Below are 19304 nucleotides of genomic sequence, written 5' to 3'. Positions count from 1 at the left end.
CAAGGTTTCCACTGGTCTGACCAGCAGAAACCAAGTTTTCCGCTTGTCAGCCTATGGAAACATTGCGGCTCCATTGGTCTTGGCTCCACATAGAGCTGAGGTCAATGCCGTTGCACAGGGGGCCCACCAGCAGTGCAGACAATGTACATTCCAATGGTGTTGGGCAGGGGGGCCCCTGCACTTCCCATGCTCCCTATGGGTCCCGGCACTCGCTTTCCTCCAGACTTTCCATGGCATGGTACCTGCCATGGCTGAACACAACTCCAACTGCCATCAACCTATGGGGAACTATGTTCCTGGCAGGGACGGCAGTCTTTGGCAGGCCCGCCTGCCAGGGTTTTAATGTGGTGGTCGGACTGCCACTGTTGCGGCAGTCTGACCATCACTGTTGGGCTGGCGTTCCTTGGATCCCAGCCTCGTAATGAGACCATAAGACTAAGAACTATCAATTTATAGGACTTTATTTAAAATATTAAGGCCCTCATTACAGCCCTGGTGGTCGGTGATAAAGCGGCGGTAATACCGCCAACAGGCCGGTGGTAAACAAAATGGAATCACGACCATGGCGGAAACCGCCAACACAGACAGCCACTTTAACACTCCGACCTCCACGGCGGTAGCAAAAAACACTGCGGCAGTAACTGCCAACAGACAGGTGGAAGACAATGTACCGCCCACTCTATTATGACACACCAATCTGCCAGCTTTTCCGGGGCGGTAGCAACATCATCAAAAGCACAGCGGAAACAGTACTTGGAACGGAAGCCACTCACCTCTCGACACCCAACGAGGAACCAGGACACCATGGAGCCCGAGTTACAGGTGTTACCAATGTTGGTTTACATCCTCTTCTACCAGGAACATCAAAGACGGCGGCGACGACCACTGTGAGTACTGCACCTAGCACACAGGGGAGGGGGAGGAAAAAAAGAGTGACACACACACGCAACACGCAACACCCCCACCCACACATGCAGCAACATTACATTGTCACCCCGTAACCCCCTGGAAGAACACAAGGACCAAATTAAATGATTGTAACAAGTGTAATCATCTAAAATCCAGATAGCTTAACATACATTTAAAAGATCAGTATATACAAATATTCACAGTAAGTACACAAATCCGGATACTGTTCCATTACATGTCCGCGGACCAGTGGTCCCAAAAAGCAAGGTAGAAGCCCACACTTGACACCTGCCTCAAAACGGAGAGAACACTTCAGGGGCATCAGGGCGAAAAAAAACAGGCACCTCAGGGGAAAGGGGGCACCTCAGCCGGATGATGGGACGACGCCACTGCTCCACAAGGGGGCTCCATGCCTACTGCTTGGTCCTGGGGAGTGCAAAGCCAAAGTCTCTCAAGTCTCTCAAGTGGGTGGTTTGCCCACTGCTTTATCCTGAGAAGTGCTAAGCCACAGTCTCTCAAGTCCCTCAAGTGGGTGGGTTGCCCACTGCTTTATCCTGGGGAATGCAAAGCCACAGTCTCTCAAGTCCCTCAAGTGGGTGGGTTGCCCACTGCTTTATCCTGGGGAGTGCAAAGCCACAGTCTCTCAAGTCTTTCAAGTGGGTGGTTTTCCCACGCATTTCTCCACTGGTTCTGGAGGGGGCTTTGTGCCCAGAGTGCTTCATCCTGCCAAGGACTGGGGTAGTGGATGCTGTTCTTCACTAGTTCTGGAGGGGGCTTTGTGCCCAGAGTGCTTCATTCTGCCAAGGACTAGGGTAGTGGATGCTGTTCTCCACTGGTTCTGGAGGGGGCTTTGTGCCCATAGTGCTGCACGTGGGGTGTGGCAGTTCCCATTCCCTCACCTGGGTGTCTGAGCCACGAGATTTTCTGTGAACAGGTAGCATGATACTCTATGGCGGGAGAGTCACACTCCTCTCTGTGGCAACTTAGCCTGCCAACTGCTGGTACTGCCATTGCTGGCTGTGGTGCATCATGTAGTGTGTGCAGGGTCCAGGACGTCTCCTGCAGCCTCGGATGACTGCCCACTGGGGATGATGCTGATGTCGGCTGTGGTGGCACTGGCTGTTCACGTCGCGGGGCAGGTGGCGGTGGCTGCGGCGGTGTCTGCGGTGGAGATGCTGCCGGTGGTGTTGGTGTCAGCACCTTGGAGGGAGACAGCAGGAAGTCTCCTGCAGCCTCAGACGGCTGCCCACTGGGGATGATGCTGGGGACTGTAGCAGAGGCAGCAGATGTGAAGGTGGCGGTGCAGTTGGCGGTGGCCACTGCCGTACAGGTTACTGTTCTGTCTTGCAGAAAGGGTGACACCAGTCCCTCACCCGGAGGCTCCGTGCCATGAGCTGACTTCCCTTTAGCCTTGTGTCCCTTCCCCACCTTTGAAGTCGCTGCTGGGACCTTGGCACTGTCCTCTTTTGTCTTGGAGGAGGCCTTCCTGGGTGGTTGGTGTGGCTTTTCCCTACGGCATGTGGGCCCCTTCTTCACCTTGGAAGGTGGCGGAATAGGGTGCTCCTTGGCCTCACTAGATGGCACACTGCCAGCCCTGATGGGTGCCGCCTGTAATGTTGCTGGACTTGCAGGGACCACAGTGCTCAAAGATTTTGTGGCTGAGGTGCTCGGCTGGGATCTGGACATCCTGGTTCTAGGGGAAGGATGGGGGGAGGTGTAGGGAAGAGGTCAGTGTTAGCCAGGAAAAGTTTCTTTGACACACTGGGACAGGAAGATGGAGGGGGCTTGGGAGTGGAGGAAGAGGTAGTGGTTGTAGGAGGTGTACATCTGCTGAGCTTGGGTGAGGGTGCATGGGCTGGAGGCTGTTGTGAGGTGGATGGCTGTTGAGTGAGTGTGTGCCTGCGTTTGTGTACTTTGGGAGGAGGGCTCACAGAAACACTGGGAGAGGACACATGGTAGTGGGGGTGGTGATTGCACGTGAGCGGTGCATGGTGATGGGCATGCTGGTGATGGAGGTAGTGGCTGAGGATGTAGTGCATGCAAGTGTGAGTGGAGATGAGACTGGTAGGAAGGTGGAGGACGTGGAGGAGGGGGACACAGTAGAGGCAGTGGATGTTGGTGTGTCTGCATGGGTATGGTGCTTGTTTGAGTGCCTGTGGGATGTGTGGTGCTTATATTTGCCTGAGCCACTTTTGTGTGTTTATGAGTGTGCATGCTGGTCTGATGGTGTGCTTGGGATAGGCTGAGGTAGAGGGGATTGGGTCTGGGTAGTGGAAGTTGGAGGGGGGAGGCTGGACACAGGGACAATGTCTGCCATCAGTGCGGAGGCCTGAGCCTGAAAGGCTCTCTGTTGGGCTGCCACGCCAGAATGAATGCCCTCCAGGTATGCATTTGTTTGCTGCAAATGCCTCTCGACACCCTGGATGGCATTCAAAATGGTTGAATGCCCAACAAGTGAGGGCTGATGGGGCAGGGCCTGAGGTGCCTGGGGCGAAATAGATGCCCACCCTTCTGGGTGATCAGGCACGGGAAACACGCTGAGGGGCTGCTGGGAGGGCGGTGCTGGTAGGGGGGTGGCGGCTGTACCTGTTGTTGCAGTGGGCACAGAAGTGCCCGCCACCGCAAGGGAGCTCCCATCAGAGGAGGAGTCGCTGTCGCTGGTGTCTCCTCCTGTCCCCGTCGTAGAGCTCCCCTCACACTCCGTCCCACTGGTGCCTTCAGACTCCGTACATTCACCCTCCTGGGCCATGTGGGTTGCAGCTCCCTCCTGCTCCGGTGCCAATGCCAGATAATGCTAATGCACACAAGGACAAGGTGACAAAACAGAAAGGGGGGGAGGACAGAGGAGACACATGGTCAATGCCAGCAACAACACCACCGTTGGCGGACACAACACACAGGGACCAGCCCTGTGCACTAGGCTATGCACTAACTGTATTTGGGAAAATCACCTGCCCATGGGGGACTGTGCCTAAGCCCATTTGATGCACACCTGGAAACCACAGGAGCCTGACTAGGTGTAGATGGCCACTACCACTTTTGGGGTTGGAGTGCCACAGAGCCTGCCTATAAAAGGACCTACACTAGCAAGTTTTCCGTGGCCTAGGGGAGACCACAGCCCACTTCCCCCACCCGGACACCTCATACAGCGCACAGAGTCAGCTGAATGTGACTGTACTCACCCCCTTGTGGCTGCTGTGATGCCATCAAGCGCCCATCCAACTCAGGATATGCCACCACCAGGATCTGGTACATCAGGAGGGTCATGGTGCGACGGGCACCCCTTCCACGTTGGGAGGCCATCCCCAGCTGGGCCTCCGCCATCTTCTTGGTCCAGCGGCACAGGTCCTCCCATCTTTTGCGGCAGTAAGTTCTCCGTCTATGGTAGACCCCCAGGGTCCGCACCTCCTTGGCGATGGCACGCCAAATACCCTTCTTCTGGTGGGCGCTGACCTAGAGGAAAAGTGAAGTAAGAATGGATTTTATTCCCCCGTCCGGTTCTTCTTACTCATTGGCCACAACTTCCCACCCTGGCCAAGAAACCACATGCACTGACCATCCTCACATGCTGGTCTCAGCCCACCCCCCCCGTATCTTCCATCCACCCCACTCCATACATTCATGTCCCATCCATCATGCTCACAGTGTACTCACCTGTTTGTCTGGAGGACCGTAGAGTAGCGTGTACAGGTCACAGCAGCACTTGCAGTGTAGGTCCTCTCCTGTTAAAGGCCAGGTATCAAGTGAGTGAAGAGATAGAAAATGGCGGTTATGTCCACGGCAGTGCGTACCGTCACCGCCGGTGTACATCGTCATTGGCTCATGGAACCCATAGGGCCCAATGATAACCAATGCTGAATTGCGCCGTGATCTTCGTCCACCTACTTCGACGCTGCACAACGCCAGCGCAGTTACCTAATTTCCCCTTGTCCTTCCTTATAGGTCAGGCAGCGGCCATTTCAGGGGACCACATGGCAGGGCAACTAACTGCGTCACAGCACTTTTGGGCAGGAATACGGACAGACAGCACCACACACCGATTACATCACAATTGTTCCAAACACCCTTGTGCAAGCTAAATGGGGTCTGACCCTCTGCTCACCCTTCTCCTCCATAGGGCACATCCGCTTTGGCAGATGATGCGATGGCGTCATCCTCCGGTATACAGACCCCTGGTTGACCTGTTGACAATGGAAGACAGACACATCATTATCATCTACAGATTTGATCGTGCCACAATCCAGGAACTGTGTGCCCAGTTGGAGCCAGACCTGATGTCACGGCTACTGGCCCCGGTGAGGAATCCCAGGACAAGGGCAGAGGAATGCTACAATGAGGCACATGGGCGAACTAGGAGGATAATAGAGCGGACTTTTGGCCTCCTGAAGGCCATGTTCCGGTGCCTCCATTTGACAGGGGGCTCCCTATACTACTCACCGAAGAAGGTGTGCCAGATAATCATGGCATGCTGTATGTTGCACAACCTGGCTTTGCGACAACAGGTGCCTTTTCTGCAGGAGGATGGGCCTGATGTTGGTCTTGTGGCAGCTGTGGAGCCTGTAGACAGTGAGGAAGAAGAGGCAGAAGAAGAAGATATAGACAACCGAAGCAACATCATCATGCAATACTTCCAGTGAGACACACGTAAGAGACTGGCACTGCTCCTCTCATATCATACTACTGTAGGACATTGCATGATTCTGCCTTTTTACCTCTGTGTATGGACCCTGACAGTTCACTTTGGCTTTCCATTTCACAGATCTGGGTACCACTTTCTGCCTTCTGCTATGTTTACTGCTGCCCAACAACTGTCGCACATTGGTATGTGAAAAATAACATTGACATTGCTATTTGTCAGAGAGGTTGTAACAACACACTTGTGAAAGTACAGTCTGACTCCAGATCGTTTTGTGATTCAAGGGTGTTTATTTAAGTTCTATTCAGTGGAGGGGTATCTGCAATGGGCTGGGGTGATGGTGGAGGAATGTCCATGGTGGAGTCCAGTCTATTGGTATCACAGGTGCATAGTCCAAGGGGGCATAGCAGGTGGAGTAATGGCAGTTCAAGGTTGTCAGAGTGAGATAGTGGGACAGAATGGTGACAATCAAGAGAGTCTTATTTCCTGGTGGGGGTCTTGGCAATGTTCTCTGTCTTGTGCCTGGATCTCAGGGACTGTTTGCGGGGTGGTTCTCCTTCTGCAGGGGGTGGGGTGCTGGTGGCCTGTTGGTCCTGTGGCGGGACCTCCTGTCCACTAGCGCCGGCAGACGTGGAGGGCTGTTCATCGTTCAGGCTAGTGTCAGAGGCCCGGTGGTGTGCCACTGCCTCCCTCATGGTGTTGGCCATGTCTGCCAGCACCCCTGCAATGGTGACCAGGGTGGTGTTAATGGACTTCAAGTCCTCCCTGATCCCCAGGTACTGTCCCTCCTTCAGCCGCTGGTCCTCCTGCAACTTGGCCAGTACCGTGCCCATGGTCTCCTGGGAAAGGTAGTCGAATTTGGAAGGTTTAGTTTTGCCATTCCCACTCCAATTTAAACACCAGTAGGGAAGTTGTTGGACTTCGGAGGAGTTCAATTTACTATTTGCACTCCAATCTAAACGACAGTGGGGAAACTGTTGGACTTCGGAGGGGTTAAGCTTACTGTTCCAATTCCAGTCTAGACAACAGTAGGTAAAGTGTTTGGCTTTGGTGAGGTTAGATTTACTGTTCTGTCTCCAAGCTAAGTAACAATTAGGAAACCATGGCCATTACAGGGGATAAGCTTACAATTCCCACTCCATTCTAAGCAACGGTAGGGAAAGTGTTGAACTTCGGAGGGGTAAGCAACACAAGGGAGCTCAGAGGTATTACATATACCACTCCAACTCATAGTCATTTTGTAGAAACGTTTAAATACGTAGCAACATAAAATGGTTGAATCATATTTTAAATTAAAAAATCATACTACAGCAATGTAAAAAAGAAAAATTAAATTACAAAAAAACAAATACCCCACAAACATCAAAACATACAATAATAAAACATTATTAAAAGTAAAATTCAACTCAAATAAAGCAAATAAAATTAAAAATAATATTGAATGGAGGAGTGGTGTGATGGAGCAGGGAGGACTCCCAAAGCCCCATAGCTGGCTTTAGGGTGCCTACCATCGCCTCAGAAGCCCTCCCAGCATCTACAGGGCCCCAGTCATCTCTGGGAGCTCCGTTGACTGCCCTCCTCAGCCCAGTGACCCAGATTCAGGCAGCACCATCACGCCACTGTATTGCCAGAGTTGCAGGTCCCCGTATGCCTGCAGTGACTAAGTGTGGTGGGACACAGCTGGCTCAAGGCGACTGCTGCCAGACTCGCAGGGATTGCATCAGGGGACAGGACGGTCTTTTGCTCTCCTTGGAACAACTGCAGAACACAATAGACACTGCATCGCAGAAGCTGCATCGAGCCAAGCCCCAGCAGAGATCAGCGGTCTGAGATGCACAGAGATTTCTCTACATGGTGAGGCTCTTTGCCCCTGCCTGCAGCAACCGAATTGCACCACTACCAGAGCCCTTGTCTCCCACAACTCACAAGGTGCCTGGTGACACATCACGAATAGTACCTGCTGTAATGGGCCATGATGGAGTGATTCAGGCCCTGCACTCTGCAACTCACTCCCTACTGGCCTCGTAGTGGCCTCGTGGTGGCACGGTTGCAACCTTGCTCTCCTCCTTGCCAGAGGCCCACACAGACTTTAAGCCACAGCCTCACCTTGGAATACACAGCCATCTGCCTCATGTAGGGCCCTGGGAGGACCTGAACCATGGAGCTTAGGGGACTTGTTGCCTCTCAGCTACAGGGACACATGGAACCACCCTGTAGGGAGCTGCTGGAGGTGGGGGCTGCCACTGTGAAGAACCTGGGGCTGGCCTTATACCTTCACTAGTCACTGGCTACGCCACACAATGTTCTGTGGCAGACTGCATTAGTGTCCCTGTACCTGTTTGAGGCCAGGTCTAGCGCTTCACCGGGGGTGGCCTTAGGGACAGCATACTCGTTTTGTCCACCAAGAAAGGCCCTTAACATTACTTTGGTTTCTTCTAGCCTGGATGTGGCTGAGCTCCACACTGAAACTCTGAGGGGGCCGGACAGACCCCAGTACCTCTACCCCTGCCCTCCACGCCTAGGCCCTTGTGCCACTTCAAGTTGGTGCCCACGCCTATCAGTAGGGCCCATACTTATACCGCCACCTCCCAGGGTTGCCCTTCTGATGGTGGGTGCCTACGTCCTGCCACAAGGTAAATCCTCCAGATCAACATCAGGAGCACCGGCCAAACACACCTCTCTCATGTCCGTTTGGCATAAGTCCCAGCAACAGACAATGGATTCTCCTCCAGTGGCAGCAGATAAACCATCGGGACCCACACCTGCAGCACCTCTTACCCAGGCCTTCATGGACAATTTCCTCAAGGAACTGCTCACCAAAATTGGCTCCCTCAAAACTGAATTCCAATCTTGCATTCAGGAAGTTAAACAAGATATTGATGGACTGAGGGAAAGAATTAATTTTATGGAACAGACCCTGGATGAACCGAAAGATGATCTGGAGGCGCTGTCCTGTTGAGTAGCAACCGTGGAAGAGCAACAACTGGATATCCACCTCAAGCATGAGGATTTGGAAAACCGTGGCTGCAGGAACAACCTCCACATCTAGGTGTCCCGAGGGGGGATAGAGGACCCGGACATCTTGTCCTTTGTAGCAGACCTCTTACATGCCATTTGCGGGGACCCTGGCAGTTGACCCCCCTATGCTCAATAGAGCCCACAGAGTGGTGGGCCCGACACGCTGATCTCCCCCTGATATCCTTGCTCAGGTGCATTTCTTTGTTGAGAAAGAAGACATTTTACAAGCCTCAATGAAAAAGACAGATCTGGTCTATAAAAGGCACACACTCTAACTGTTTTAAGACTTAGCCTCTGCCACTCTGAGGCACCACAGAGACTTCCACTCCATCACGACTAAGCTCTGTGAACTCAACATTCCCTACCAATAAGGGGTCACCCCTTTGCCATTATTTTTCAATTGGAAGGTAAATGGAGAACTTTAAGAACTCTGAACGAAGCTTAACACCTCTTGAACCTCCAGGTGACACCGAGGAGACCCCTGCATCCCCATCAGACACCACGGTTTGGCGGTCTCTTGCCCTTCCTGGTCCAAAGCCTCCCCTAGATTAACCACCAAGTGTGCCAGAGATCGTCAAACACGTGAGGCAAGACAAGATATCATACAGCACCTGAGAAACCTGAAAGCCTCCATGGTGCCCATAATGGACTTGGTCACCTCTATCTGAACCCTTAACCCTCTCTTTGTGGCTTTGGAGCGGGGGCTGACTGATCCATCCTTGTGATACATCCTGCCACCCCCGCCTGACAGCTGCAGACTCATTGGACCAGCCGGTCTCCATGACAATCCAACCCTGGATGCTCTCTCTGCCCCTGAGTGAGGACAAGGGACGCAGACCCTCTGGGAGGGCCTTCATTGTTTCAAATGTGTTCTGTGCCCTGGCCTATGTCGGCTTCGGGGGTCCACTGAGTGTCGCCCCTATAGACTATGATGGACCCATGCTCTGCTGACCTGTTCCCATTATCCGGGTCCTTGAGAGTGACGTCCCTTGGTCAGCTGGCACCTTAGTCTGCTGTCCCCTTGGGAATCTAGGCTACCAGTTGTGGCCCATTTGGCCCATTGTTATAGCTTACTGTTATAGGAACACCTGTCTACACGGGCCTCATCCTCCTTTGGAGTGGCCCTTTACTTTTTCACTAGCTGCATGGATACCACACACAGGTATGCAACAAGACCCTGGAGCTAAGCAGAGACTATACATGCCCGACATGCCTCCTGTTACCCACCCCACCTATGCACAATTCTGACCACCCAAGCACAAACACTATTGCACGCCAACCCCCACTGCAAGTCATCCTTTTGTTCAAAGCCCCTTCGAGTAGTGCACAATGTATCGGGTCGCTTCCTCAAAATCACCATACAGTGGGACAGACACCCACTTACACGTTTAAAAATATATGCCGCAAATAAAGGAACAACTATCCCACGAGAAAGGGGAAATCATCTTGAGAGGTGATTTCAATCTAACCTGGGACCCTACACTAGGCCACAGCTCCTCCAGTTTCCAGGGTATGGGCCCCATGTAAGCATCCATTAAACGTGATATTGCAGATATGGGGTTAATAGGTGCTTGGAGGAATCAGAATCTGAATAAACAAGATTACTCATTCTTCTTGCATGTTTATTAGTCATACTCCTGCATCAACTATTTTTATCTCACAAACACATTGCTAAGGACCCTAACATCCTCCCTCATTTCTGACATCTCAATCTCTGATCATGCGCATGTGGAACTGTGAGGAGAGGGTACCAACCCACCTACCCCCATGCTGGTGCCTCCACCCATTTATACTGAGACCCCATGGATGTAGCGACGATCAACACTGCAATAACAATCTACTTTGAACTGAATACTCACCCAGACATTACGGCACATACTCTCTGGGATGGCTTTAAGACCATCATCAGAAGTGAAATCACCTCTATTTCTATCACTCAGAGGAGAGAGGCCCACCTGGTGCAGAAGGGCTTGACCACAAAAATTAAAGACCTAGCGCCCTAGGATCATGCTAACCCTTCAAGATGCATTAAATGACAAATAACCCTTTTGCTCGGTCACCTTTGCTCCATCCAAACCAATAAAGCAGAGCACTCCCTCCTGATGCTTAACAATGATTTTATGATGGGGCAACAAAGTGGGGGCCCTCTTAGCAGGCAAACTTGGGCAACAATGTTCACAAGCCCACAACCTGGGCCCAAAGGTGGCATCAGACGAATGGGCTACCTCTGACCTGGCAGAACGACGGTCCTTCCATGACTATTACCAAACTCTATATATCGGCAAAGAAACCCCCCACCACCATTGCTCAACATTTAGTAGACTGCCAGTGGGACCCATTGGACCCCATCCACGCAGCAGTGCTGGAGGCACCCATAACCTTAAAGGCCTCAAAGGGCCTTCCCATGGGCAAAACCCTGGGGCCGGACAGCCTACCGCTCGCCTTATTCCGTAAATTCCTCCACCTACAAGACCACCTACTTTTGAGCTGCAGCTACAAGACCACTTTTAGCCCTTTACAACAACTTCTCCTCTGCCTCTGAACTTACCCCCACAATGTTGTAAGTGGAGATCTCTCTGATACCAAAACCAGGCAAGGACCTAACACTTTGTTCTTCTTACCGTCCCATAGTGCTCTTGAACACAGAGGCCAAACTTTACATGAAAATCTAAGCAAACAAACTTGAACTCTACCTGCCCGGCCTTAAAGACCTGTACCAGGTGGGCTTTATCCACAATAGGCAGGGAGCAGACAATATCCACTGCCTGGCACATCTGGTCTAGAAGGTACACCAACATGCTATCCCTGCTTGCCTTCTCTCGCTAGATGCAGACAAGGCATTTGATAGGTCAACTAGCCCTTCTTACAGGCTGTGCTCCAAAAAGTAGGCCTGGGCCATTGGATGGTTGACAGAATTATGGTCCACCTACACCTATCCTTTGGCGAGAGTCTGAGTCAATGGTGACCAGTCCCAACCTATTCACCTGAGGAGAGGCACCAGCCTGGGTTGCCCCCTCTCTCCCCTCCTCTTCGCTTTGGCCATAAAGCCCTTGGCAGCCACCATCGGACAGGCGGTGTATATGGGGGGGATCCCCTTTGACAGACGGCCCCATAAAATTGCTCTATTCGCAGATGGCCTCTTGTTACAATTACGCAACCAGACCATTCGCTACTGGCATTGATCCATGCACTTCAAGACTTTGAAGCTGTCTCAGGTTTCAAGATCAATTTGGTTAAGTCCCAGGCCCTAAACATTACTATCCTCCAGGCAAGTTTGCCATCTGTTTAAGCTCTCCCCCCGTTCTAGTGGGTCAGCGACTATATCCAATACCTTGGCCTGTGCATCACCCCCACACTATTGACATGGTCCAGAACCAACTGGGTGATCTTGTCAGAAATCTGCCCTGGAGTACCTGCAATGATGGAATCCCCTCCCGGTGTCCTGGCTGGCATGGCTAAATACAGTTAAGGTGCCCCTCCTACCAAAAATTCCACACCTTTTCCAATGCCTTCCGACAATTATACTACAGGTCGAATCCTGCACCTTCAATGGGACATCTGCTCCTTTATTTGGAGGGGAGGCAACCCCGCTCTCCAATGCCATACTGATGCCCCTCGTGACCGGAGAGGCCTGGGATGTCCAAATCTTCTCGAGTACTACAAGTCTGCACACCTCTGTTTCATTTCAGAGTGGGTGGTACGAGATAGTGACAAACACTGGCTACATCTGGATTGAGCCGTGGCCTGCCCCCACTCTGGGACCTGGCATGGCTCCCCAAACATATGACACCCAGGAGTGCATACCTAGCCACCCCTAAGAAAACAGTCCTGGACATATGGGATAAACTGGCAATAAGACATGGACTCACTACCTTCCCTTCCCCCAATACACCACTAGTGCGTAACCCTGACTTTCCCCCGGCGCTCAACCCAACTCATACAACCACTGGCATGAGGGTGACTGTTGCATGCTTTGTGATCTTTTCGAGGGAGGTTCCTTCAAATCCTTCAAGCACTGCCATTGAGAATTTAACCTCCCGACTCTACTAGAATGCAATACTACCAACTCCGCCACTGGGCCCTTCTCCCAGCTGATGTACAAGGGGCTACACGTAACCTGACAACATTCTCTTCCCAATGTTGGTGCTGCTCTGTGGTCCCTGGGGACTTCAAACTCATCTGGTGGTCATGCCCCGGCATTACCACATTCTGGAAGAAAATCCTCAGCCACATAAAGGGAACAAGAGGTTACCCGCTCCTGGACTCCTTTACAGCAGTGTTACTGGGTGCCAAATGCCTCACTTTACAAGCGATGACCCATATGGAATGGCGTCTTAATTCCCAAATATTGGGTGCAACTCATTGTGTTGTATTGGAAACAACCTATGGCTTCCCCTACAACTCTGTGGTTCACCCATCTCTGGCAGGTCCACACCATGGAATTGTTCTCACATAGTCTAACCTATACTGAGGGGATATTCGCCCACGTCTGGCAACCACTTCTACAGTACCTCACACAGCTAGAATACACATTCTTCATTCCACCTATACTCAAAGCTCTCCAGCTCTTTGAGAGCCACCTACCTTACTGAACTAACCTCAACTCCCCCTGTCTGGCCTCCTCCCTCCTCCTGCACTGTGCTGACGACAGGGGCACAAGGTGTGCATGGCACATTATTCCCTAGCCAAGACGGCCTTAACACCAATCTATACAGAGTTTGCACTTGTTCTTTCCTTATCTGTAAATCAATGAACAATCCAAATAAAACACATCATTGGTTTAATAAATAATTAATTGGAAATGTACATAATGAATTAGCAATTTTACAATTGTATAATAATAATGTAAAAACCTAAATAGTTTCCCATCCTATTCCCATTCAAACCCAACAACCCAATCTAACATATTAAATAACTAATTGAACTGTGAAAAACTAAGTTGTTCACTAAAATAAACAGGTCAAACTTGAGTAAATAAAATAATAATTAAACAATTGACTTAATCATTGATCAAATATATTTTCAATTTACAATAAAAATAAAGATTAAAAATAAATAATTAGAATGTAATTAAATTCCCACACTATTCTTCTACAAACTTAACAACCCATAACTTCTTTATAAGTTTATAATCAAATTTGAAAAGTTAAATCACACACTTACAATTGCAAACTATAATAAAAAATAAGAAGAACAATTGTACTAATAGTAGTTACACCTCAAAATAATATAGTAATGTATATTAAATTAATGAAAAAGCTATATTTATTGCAAATATAATGAAGAAATATTAAATACAACAATATTTTTTCAAATGATATTGTGCACAAAAAACAATATTCTAGCCTTAGATATTGTGTTCTATGATATTTTTTTCTAGTGGAAACATTTTTGACACAATATTCAGGTCACACGATATGTTTGAATCATTATTTGTCATTCACCATTTTTGTGACCTCTGTAGCTAGAAGTAAAGTTTCTACTCAAGTGGATGGGTGGCATCACCACCAACATGCATGCCGAGATGATCTGGCACACTTTTCATGTTTTTCCTGTGCTTTTGAAAACAAGTGAGCAGCCTCCTGTTTTAAGACTGATTACATGTGTACAGGTAATATGCTACTCAAAACGTAGGTTCCCTGCATTCTGAGGCATAGAGTTGGATGGCTCTTCCCTTTTCCACAAATCACTGGTGCATATATTGGTTTTATTCATGGTTTAATTCTTTAAAATAAGAATGCCCTTTTTTCTTTTTAGGTGATAAATGAGTCAAAATAGTTTAAATAGCAAGGTACCAATTGGTGGTGCTTCATTCTCATTAAAATCCTCATAGAGCCTTTTTTAGAGGATGATGCACAGTATATTCCATCACACACATGGCTCATAACTGGTCCACCATACTACAAGGCTGTTACATCCTACAGCACCTATAATACAGCAGATAGGATATCCATTACGTTTTGATGGAGCATCCCAGGCGCCAAGCTCTAAAGAAGGTCCTTATTTATTTAGACCCTCTAATAGCAGTGTCATTGGTGGCATATGGTAGAAGGTGTTCCTATGTTCAATCTATGTCTTAGTCAGACACAGCCAGTCCATTGGGGCTGAGGGACCATGCCCCTTCACCTTTGGCCCTTCAAGAACAGTGGTTGTCAGGCTGAGCAAAGGTCAGCCTGACAGACACTCATCACTTTCAGGTCAGGCAGCCAGGAGCAGACATGTGCTAAATGAGCAGGCTGCTGGCTGCCTGAGCTGATCTTTGCTGAACTTTGCTGGGCAGAGGATGTCACAGCTCCTGTGGGCGTGACCTCCTCAGCTCAGCAAAGGCCCTCAAGGCCCTCCCCTTCGGTGACAAGGAGTACCGTACTCATTGATTCAAACCTGGGCGCTTCAGTTTTAAGCCCTGAAGCGTCCAGGGCTGAGTGTCAATCAGTGACACTTCGTCACATAGCGGATGGGGTCAGCAGTCTCACTAACCCCATCCCACTCTGTGACGAGGTTGGGACTGCTGCCTTCCCTCATTGGCTGACCTAGAGTCAGCCAGTGAGGGAAGGCAGCAGTCCCAACCCTTCTGGGATCTCCGAGGCAGAGCTGAGGTGTGTATGAGTTATTTTTTTTAATGAATGTTTGGTGCGTGCGTGTATGTTTGAATATTTGGTAATTAATTTTGTGAATGGATGTGTTTTTGTGCGAGTGTGTGAATGAATGGATGTCACCGTGTCTTTCTGCATGTGTGTCCAGCCCCCTTCCTAAAATTACCGGCCACCACTGGTCTTAGTGGTTCCAATCACACTTTGACTCTTCAACCCTATCACCTGCAGGCGCTCAGCATGTTATCATCACTGTGTGCTTACAGGCACACTTCTTTCAAAACAGCCTACTATTATGACTTTGGAGTATTGACTCCATTGGCTTGATCCTACAGTAGCACGTCTACATAAAATTAGCTTTCATGCCCGTAAGGATATATAATCCCCTCATGATGGCGTCCTATATCTAGCAAATTGTTCTAAAAATATTTCGCACGTTTCCTTATTTGAATGAGTGTAGCTTGGCAAGCAAAGGTAGGAGCTTGAATATTCAAATGTTTATTTTTTACAACATAATTTAGAGAGAAATTACTGACTTGTTTATGTCAAATAGCAGTGCTGTTGTCACTTAACCGAGAGTGTTACCACCAGAAGAAGGAAACGCTTCCAAAGGATTGTTATGACGTTTCTTCCCGAAAAGTGGTTGAACTGGTTCCAGTTAATAGCAATGAAACTACAAATCACGTTTATTGATGCATACGGGAAATTTCTCATTAAAATCCATGCACGACCTCTGCTGACCAATCCATCTTTCACTATTGAAGATTACAGCCTTACACATTTAAAAGTACATCACGACAAAGTATAAATAACCAGAACTTCAACCCCCATTCCTGAGATTCCAGACCTCTTCTGCAAAAGTTCATCGCAAATCCAGATAAATTGACGTTTCTTGTAAATGAGGGCAGAACGATAGAAGGACGGGATCCAGAGTCAATTTGATTTTCCAACTCTGTTATTTTTTCTAGGAAGCGGGGGGGTGGGAGTTTTTCCTAGAATTTGTATATTGCTGTTATTGTGTTCTCTATGCTTGTGGAATATTTACTTCAGGTTCGCAATTTATTTAATTTCCTTTAGGTTTGCAAAAAACTTGACTTCTTTAAGTCCTCCGGCCTTCTCAAAATGTGGCCTTTAGTAAAGTTACTCTTTCAAAGCAGAACAGTGATATATGCCAGAGTGGATGAATGTGTTTTTCTTACCCCACCCAACCCACGTAGTCTTCACTGAGGGCTTTGAAACCTCATTCTCTCGCACTATTTGCCCCCTATATTTTGGTTTCTCGCAACAAAACGTTTACGCACATCTTTGCTAAATCAGTACATCTTTGGCCCTCCTTCTCAATCACTCGGTAACGTCTACTGGGATTATTTCCAGAGAGAAAATTGTGTGCTTGGGCGATATATGCCAACAAGATAGTCATCAGATAAAGCCTGGTGCTTTGTATGAAGCCTAATAGCTCACCCCCTGAGTCAGTGCACCTCAGAATAGAGACTATCACCCCCCCCCCCAGACTATCAAGTGATAGTAGAACAGTATTTACCGCCCACAAGTTTTTAAAATGGAATTGTGTGCAATTTACATGCTCTTTAGGTATTGTACCTGCTATATTGGCATTTAGTGGGTATGTCATTTTCTCCCAGGTTTCCCCCAGTGTACAACGAGGGCCTTATTTGGTCTCTAGTGTCAAGGTTTAACATGTTCCTTATGCTCATGCTCGGTCATATTTGCAGCAAGCCAGGAGGACATAACAGAGGTCTAAACGTAGGCACCCAAGAAAACAATCGCCTCATTGAATCCACGCCATTCTTGTTTTATCACTAATATAGGTTATCCGTCAGAGCTTTTGTGCAAAATACAATGAATTGATTTCAGCAAACATTTCACAGGAACTTGGCATCTGGGAGTAATCTTGTTCTGGTGGGGAACTCTAAAAACTTTTTTTTCTGAAAGGGCACATCGAGTGTAATTTCATGGGCAGCGTTTGGATTCATGGTTACCGAGGTAATCGGCTCCTTACTCATGATAAACACTACCCTTCAAACGTCTTAAATATGAAATAATTTCAGTGCTGAAAAGCACTTTGATAGTCTCAAGACTAGTTTGCCCCCATGCCACCAGACCCTTCTCTCAGTCACAATTCAGTTGCCATCAGTATGCATCACAGTACTGTTGCTAGTCAATTGCAAGTCAATGACTTATCTGTGCACTTCTGTATGCTTCAAAATACAACTTTTACTACTGTGTAACATTATGAAACATCAAACTGGGGCATTCGTAAACTGTTCATTTTTTGTAATTCTTTCGTTTCAGAGTGTCCTGCATTAGAAGGAGCCATACCATATCTGCACACTTCAAGTTCTAATTTAAAGCCGGGGTCAGAGGTCAGTCTCTATTGCGATCCAGGCTTTCAGATTGTGGGGAACCCTGTCCAACAATGCTTGAACATGGGGCAGTGGACTCAGCCTCTCCCTCGATGTGACAGTAAGTGAATGCTAACATTTTTACCAGCTGATTCAAATACCCTGTCCTGCATTAAAAAAATACTGGTACTAGAAAAGGGATACTGGTTTCTTCGGATATTCACCAGTTTACTGGTCGCCAGACCGTGGGCATAGCTTTAACTGTTACAGTGTCACCGTGGCCTGGGGATGTGAGGGGCACACTGCACCACATTACAGATGTTTTACTACCTCATTAGGTGATGGGGTCCATTTTCCATTTTTGCTTTAGTGCCCATGGCACTCTTTCTACGCTGTAATTTCGGCCTTAGTAACTTCAATGCTTGATTTTTTTGCAAAGCATTGTATGTGGGCTCTCAGCAGCGCCTACTTAGCAAGTTGCAAATGTGCCAAAACGCTGCAGCTCAAGTGCTGCTGAATCACCCTAAATTCTGCTCCATTTCGCAGAATATTTGTGATTTGCACTGGCTGCTTATCAGGGAGGCGGTAAAGTTGAAGGCCCTGTGTTAGGGTCACAAGGCCCTTCATGGGGATGGCCCATCTCTCTCTTCAAATGTCCTTTAAGTGGTATACAACAACTCATACCAATCTTCCACCTCCAACACGGTTTTGGCCCCTAGAATTAAGAAAGCCCATTGGGGAGGAAGACGGTTCTCCCACATTACCTGTAAATGGTGGAATGCTTTCTATCTCAGAGCACAGCCTGTTTCCTGTGGTTTATTAATTAGTTAAAATCTAACTTTTTACTTCCCCCCAGCCCGATATTGTTTCTGCAATAGCGTCAAGACGCCTTTTTAGTATTCGCGGACATTATAAAATGTATTACATCATCGAAGTGACAACTCTCTTCCTTGCAACTCCAACAAAGTTTCTAACCTGGTTGCTGGCATTCAGCTCGGAATGGGTCGAGTTGCATATGTGAAAGCAAAGGTTACTGGAAAAGGCCACCCTCCATGCTGCCAACAACCCCTTCCAAGATGACTGTCATGCAAGATTATTAAACTGACATGTATTGCACGCTGACATAAGTGGAACATACCTCCTTTTGCCTCCATCATACACTGGTACAAGGTCTGAAGAACAAGAACTTCGTGGTCACCTGGCATTCAACTGAGAAGCGCTGCCGTAGATGTACTCCCTTTGTTTTATAGGATTCGCATTTAGCCATGAATGCCACTGGTTCCTACCCTCTGACGTGTCCTCTGTAACATGAATTGGACCAGGCATAGGTACAGGCAAATGCATGCAACATGTTAAACATACTGCCTCCCATTCCCCTGTTTTATGCTGCCACTCAACATAGACACCCACTGGGGAGCTTGTCTAAACCTGACTGAATTGAAAAGTTGTCTCTGTTTTGATTATTTATAGTCATGCTCAACAATTATGTCACCATCTTTCTTTGAGAAATATACTGTGCATACTTTTGTGTCCACTTTTAGGTTTCAGTGTGCTTGTTTTTAATCAGGAATAGCACATAGGGGATGCTGCTATATATCGCAATTTCCCCAGTTCCTTCCACATAGTTCCACCAACCTAAGGTCACCACTGATCTCCCATCACCCTATAAAACACGTTGAGCTTTGGAGCCCAATCCTTATAAACAAGGCTGTGAGTCTTAGGCTTCTGTGTGATACAGATGTATTTGAAGCAGGCTGTCACAATACATTCCCCGATTAACTCCTCTTCGTG

At 48.5% G+C, this 19304-nt stretch overlaps 1 protein-coding gene across 2 annotated transcripts in view; it reads left to right on the top strand.

Annotated features, from left to right (window-relative positions):
- The window catches only part of SVEP1 (sushi, von Willebrand factor type A, EGF and pentraxin domain containing 1), an 881565-nt gene that overhangs the window by 575140 nt on the left and 287121 nt on the right, over positions 1-19304 (top strand). For both annotated transcript variants that reach the window (XM_069240886.1, XM_069240895.1), the window contains exon 30: positions 17464-17634. In XM_069240886.1, the coding sequence (XP_069096987.1) occupies positions 17464-17634 (171 nt within the window). The remainder of the gene's footprint in view (positions 1-17463; positions 17635-19304) is intronic.

Source organism: Pleurodeles waltl, chromosome 1_2 (genome assembly GCF_031143425.1).
Source record: "Pleurodeles waltl isolate 20211129_DDA chromosome 1_2, aPleWal1.hap1.20221129, whole genome shotgun sequence".
In the NCBI taxonomy this organism is placed as follows: Eukaryota; Metazoa; Chordata; class Amphibia; order Caudata; family Salamandridae; genus Pleurodeles; species Pleurodeles waltl.
This window is presented reverse-complemented; position numbering and strand designations above follow the sequence as displayed.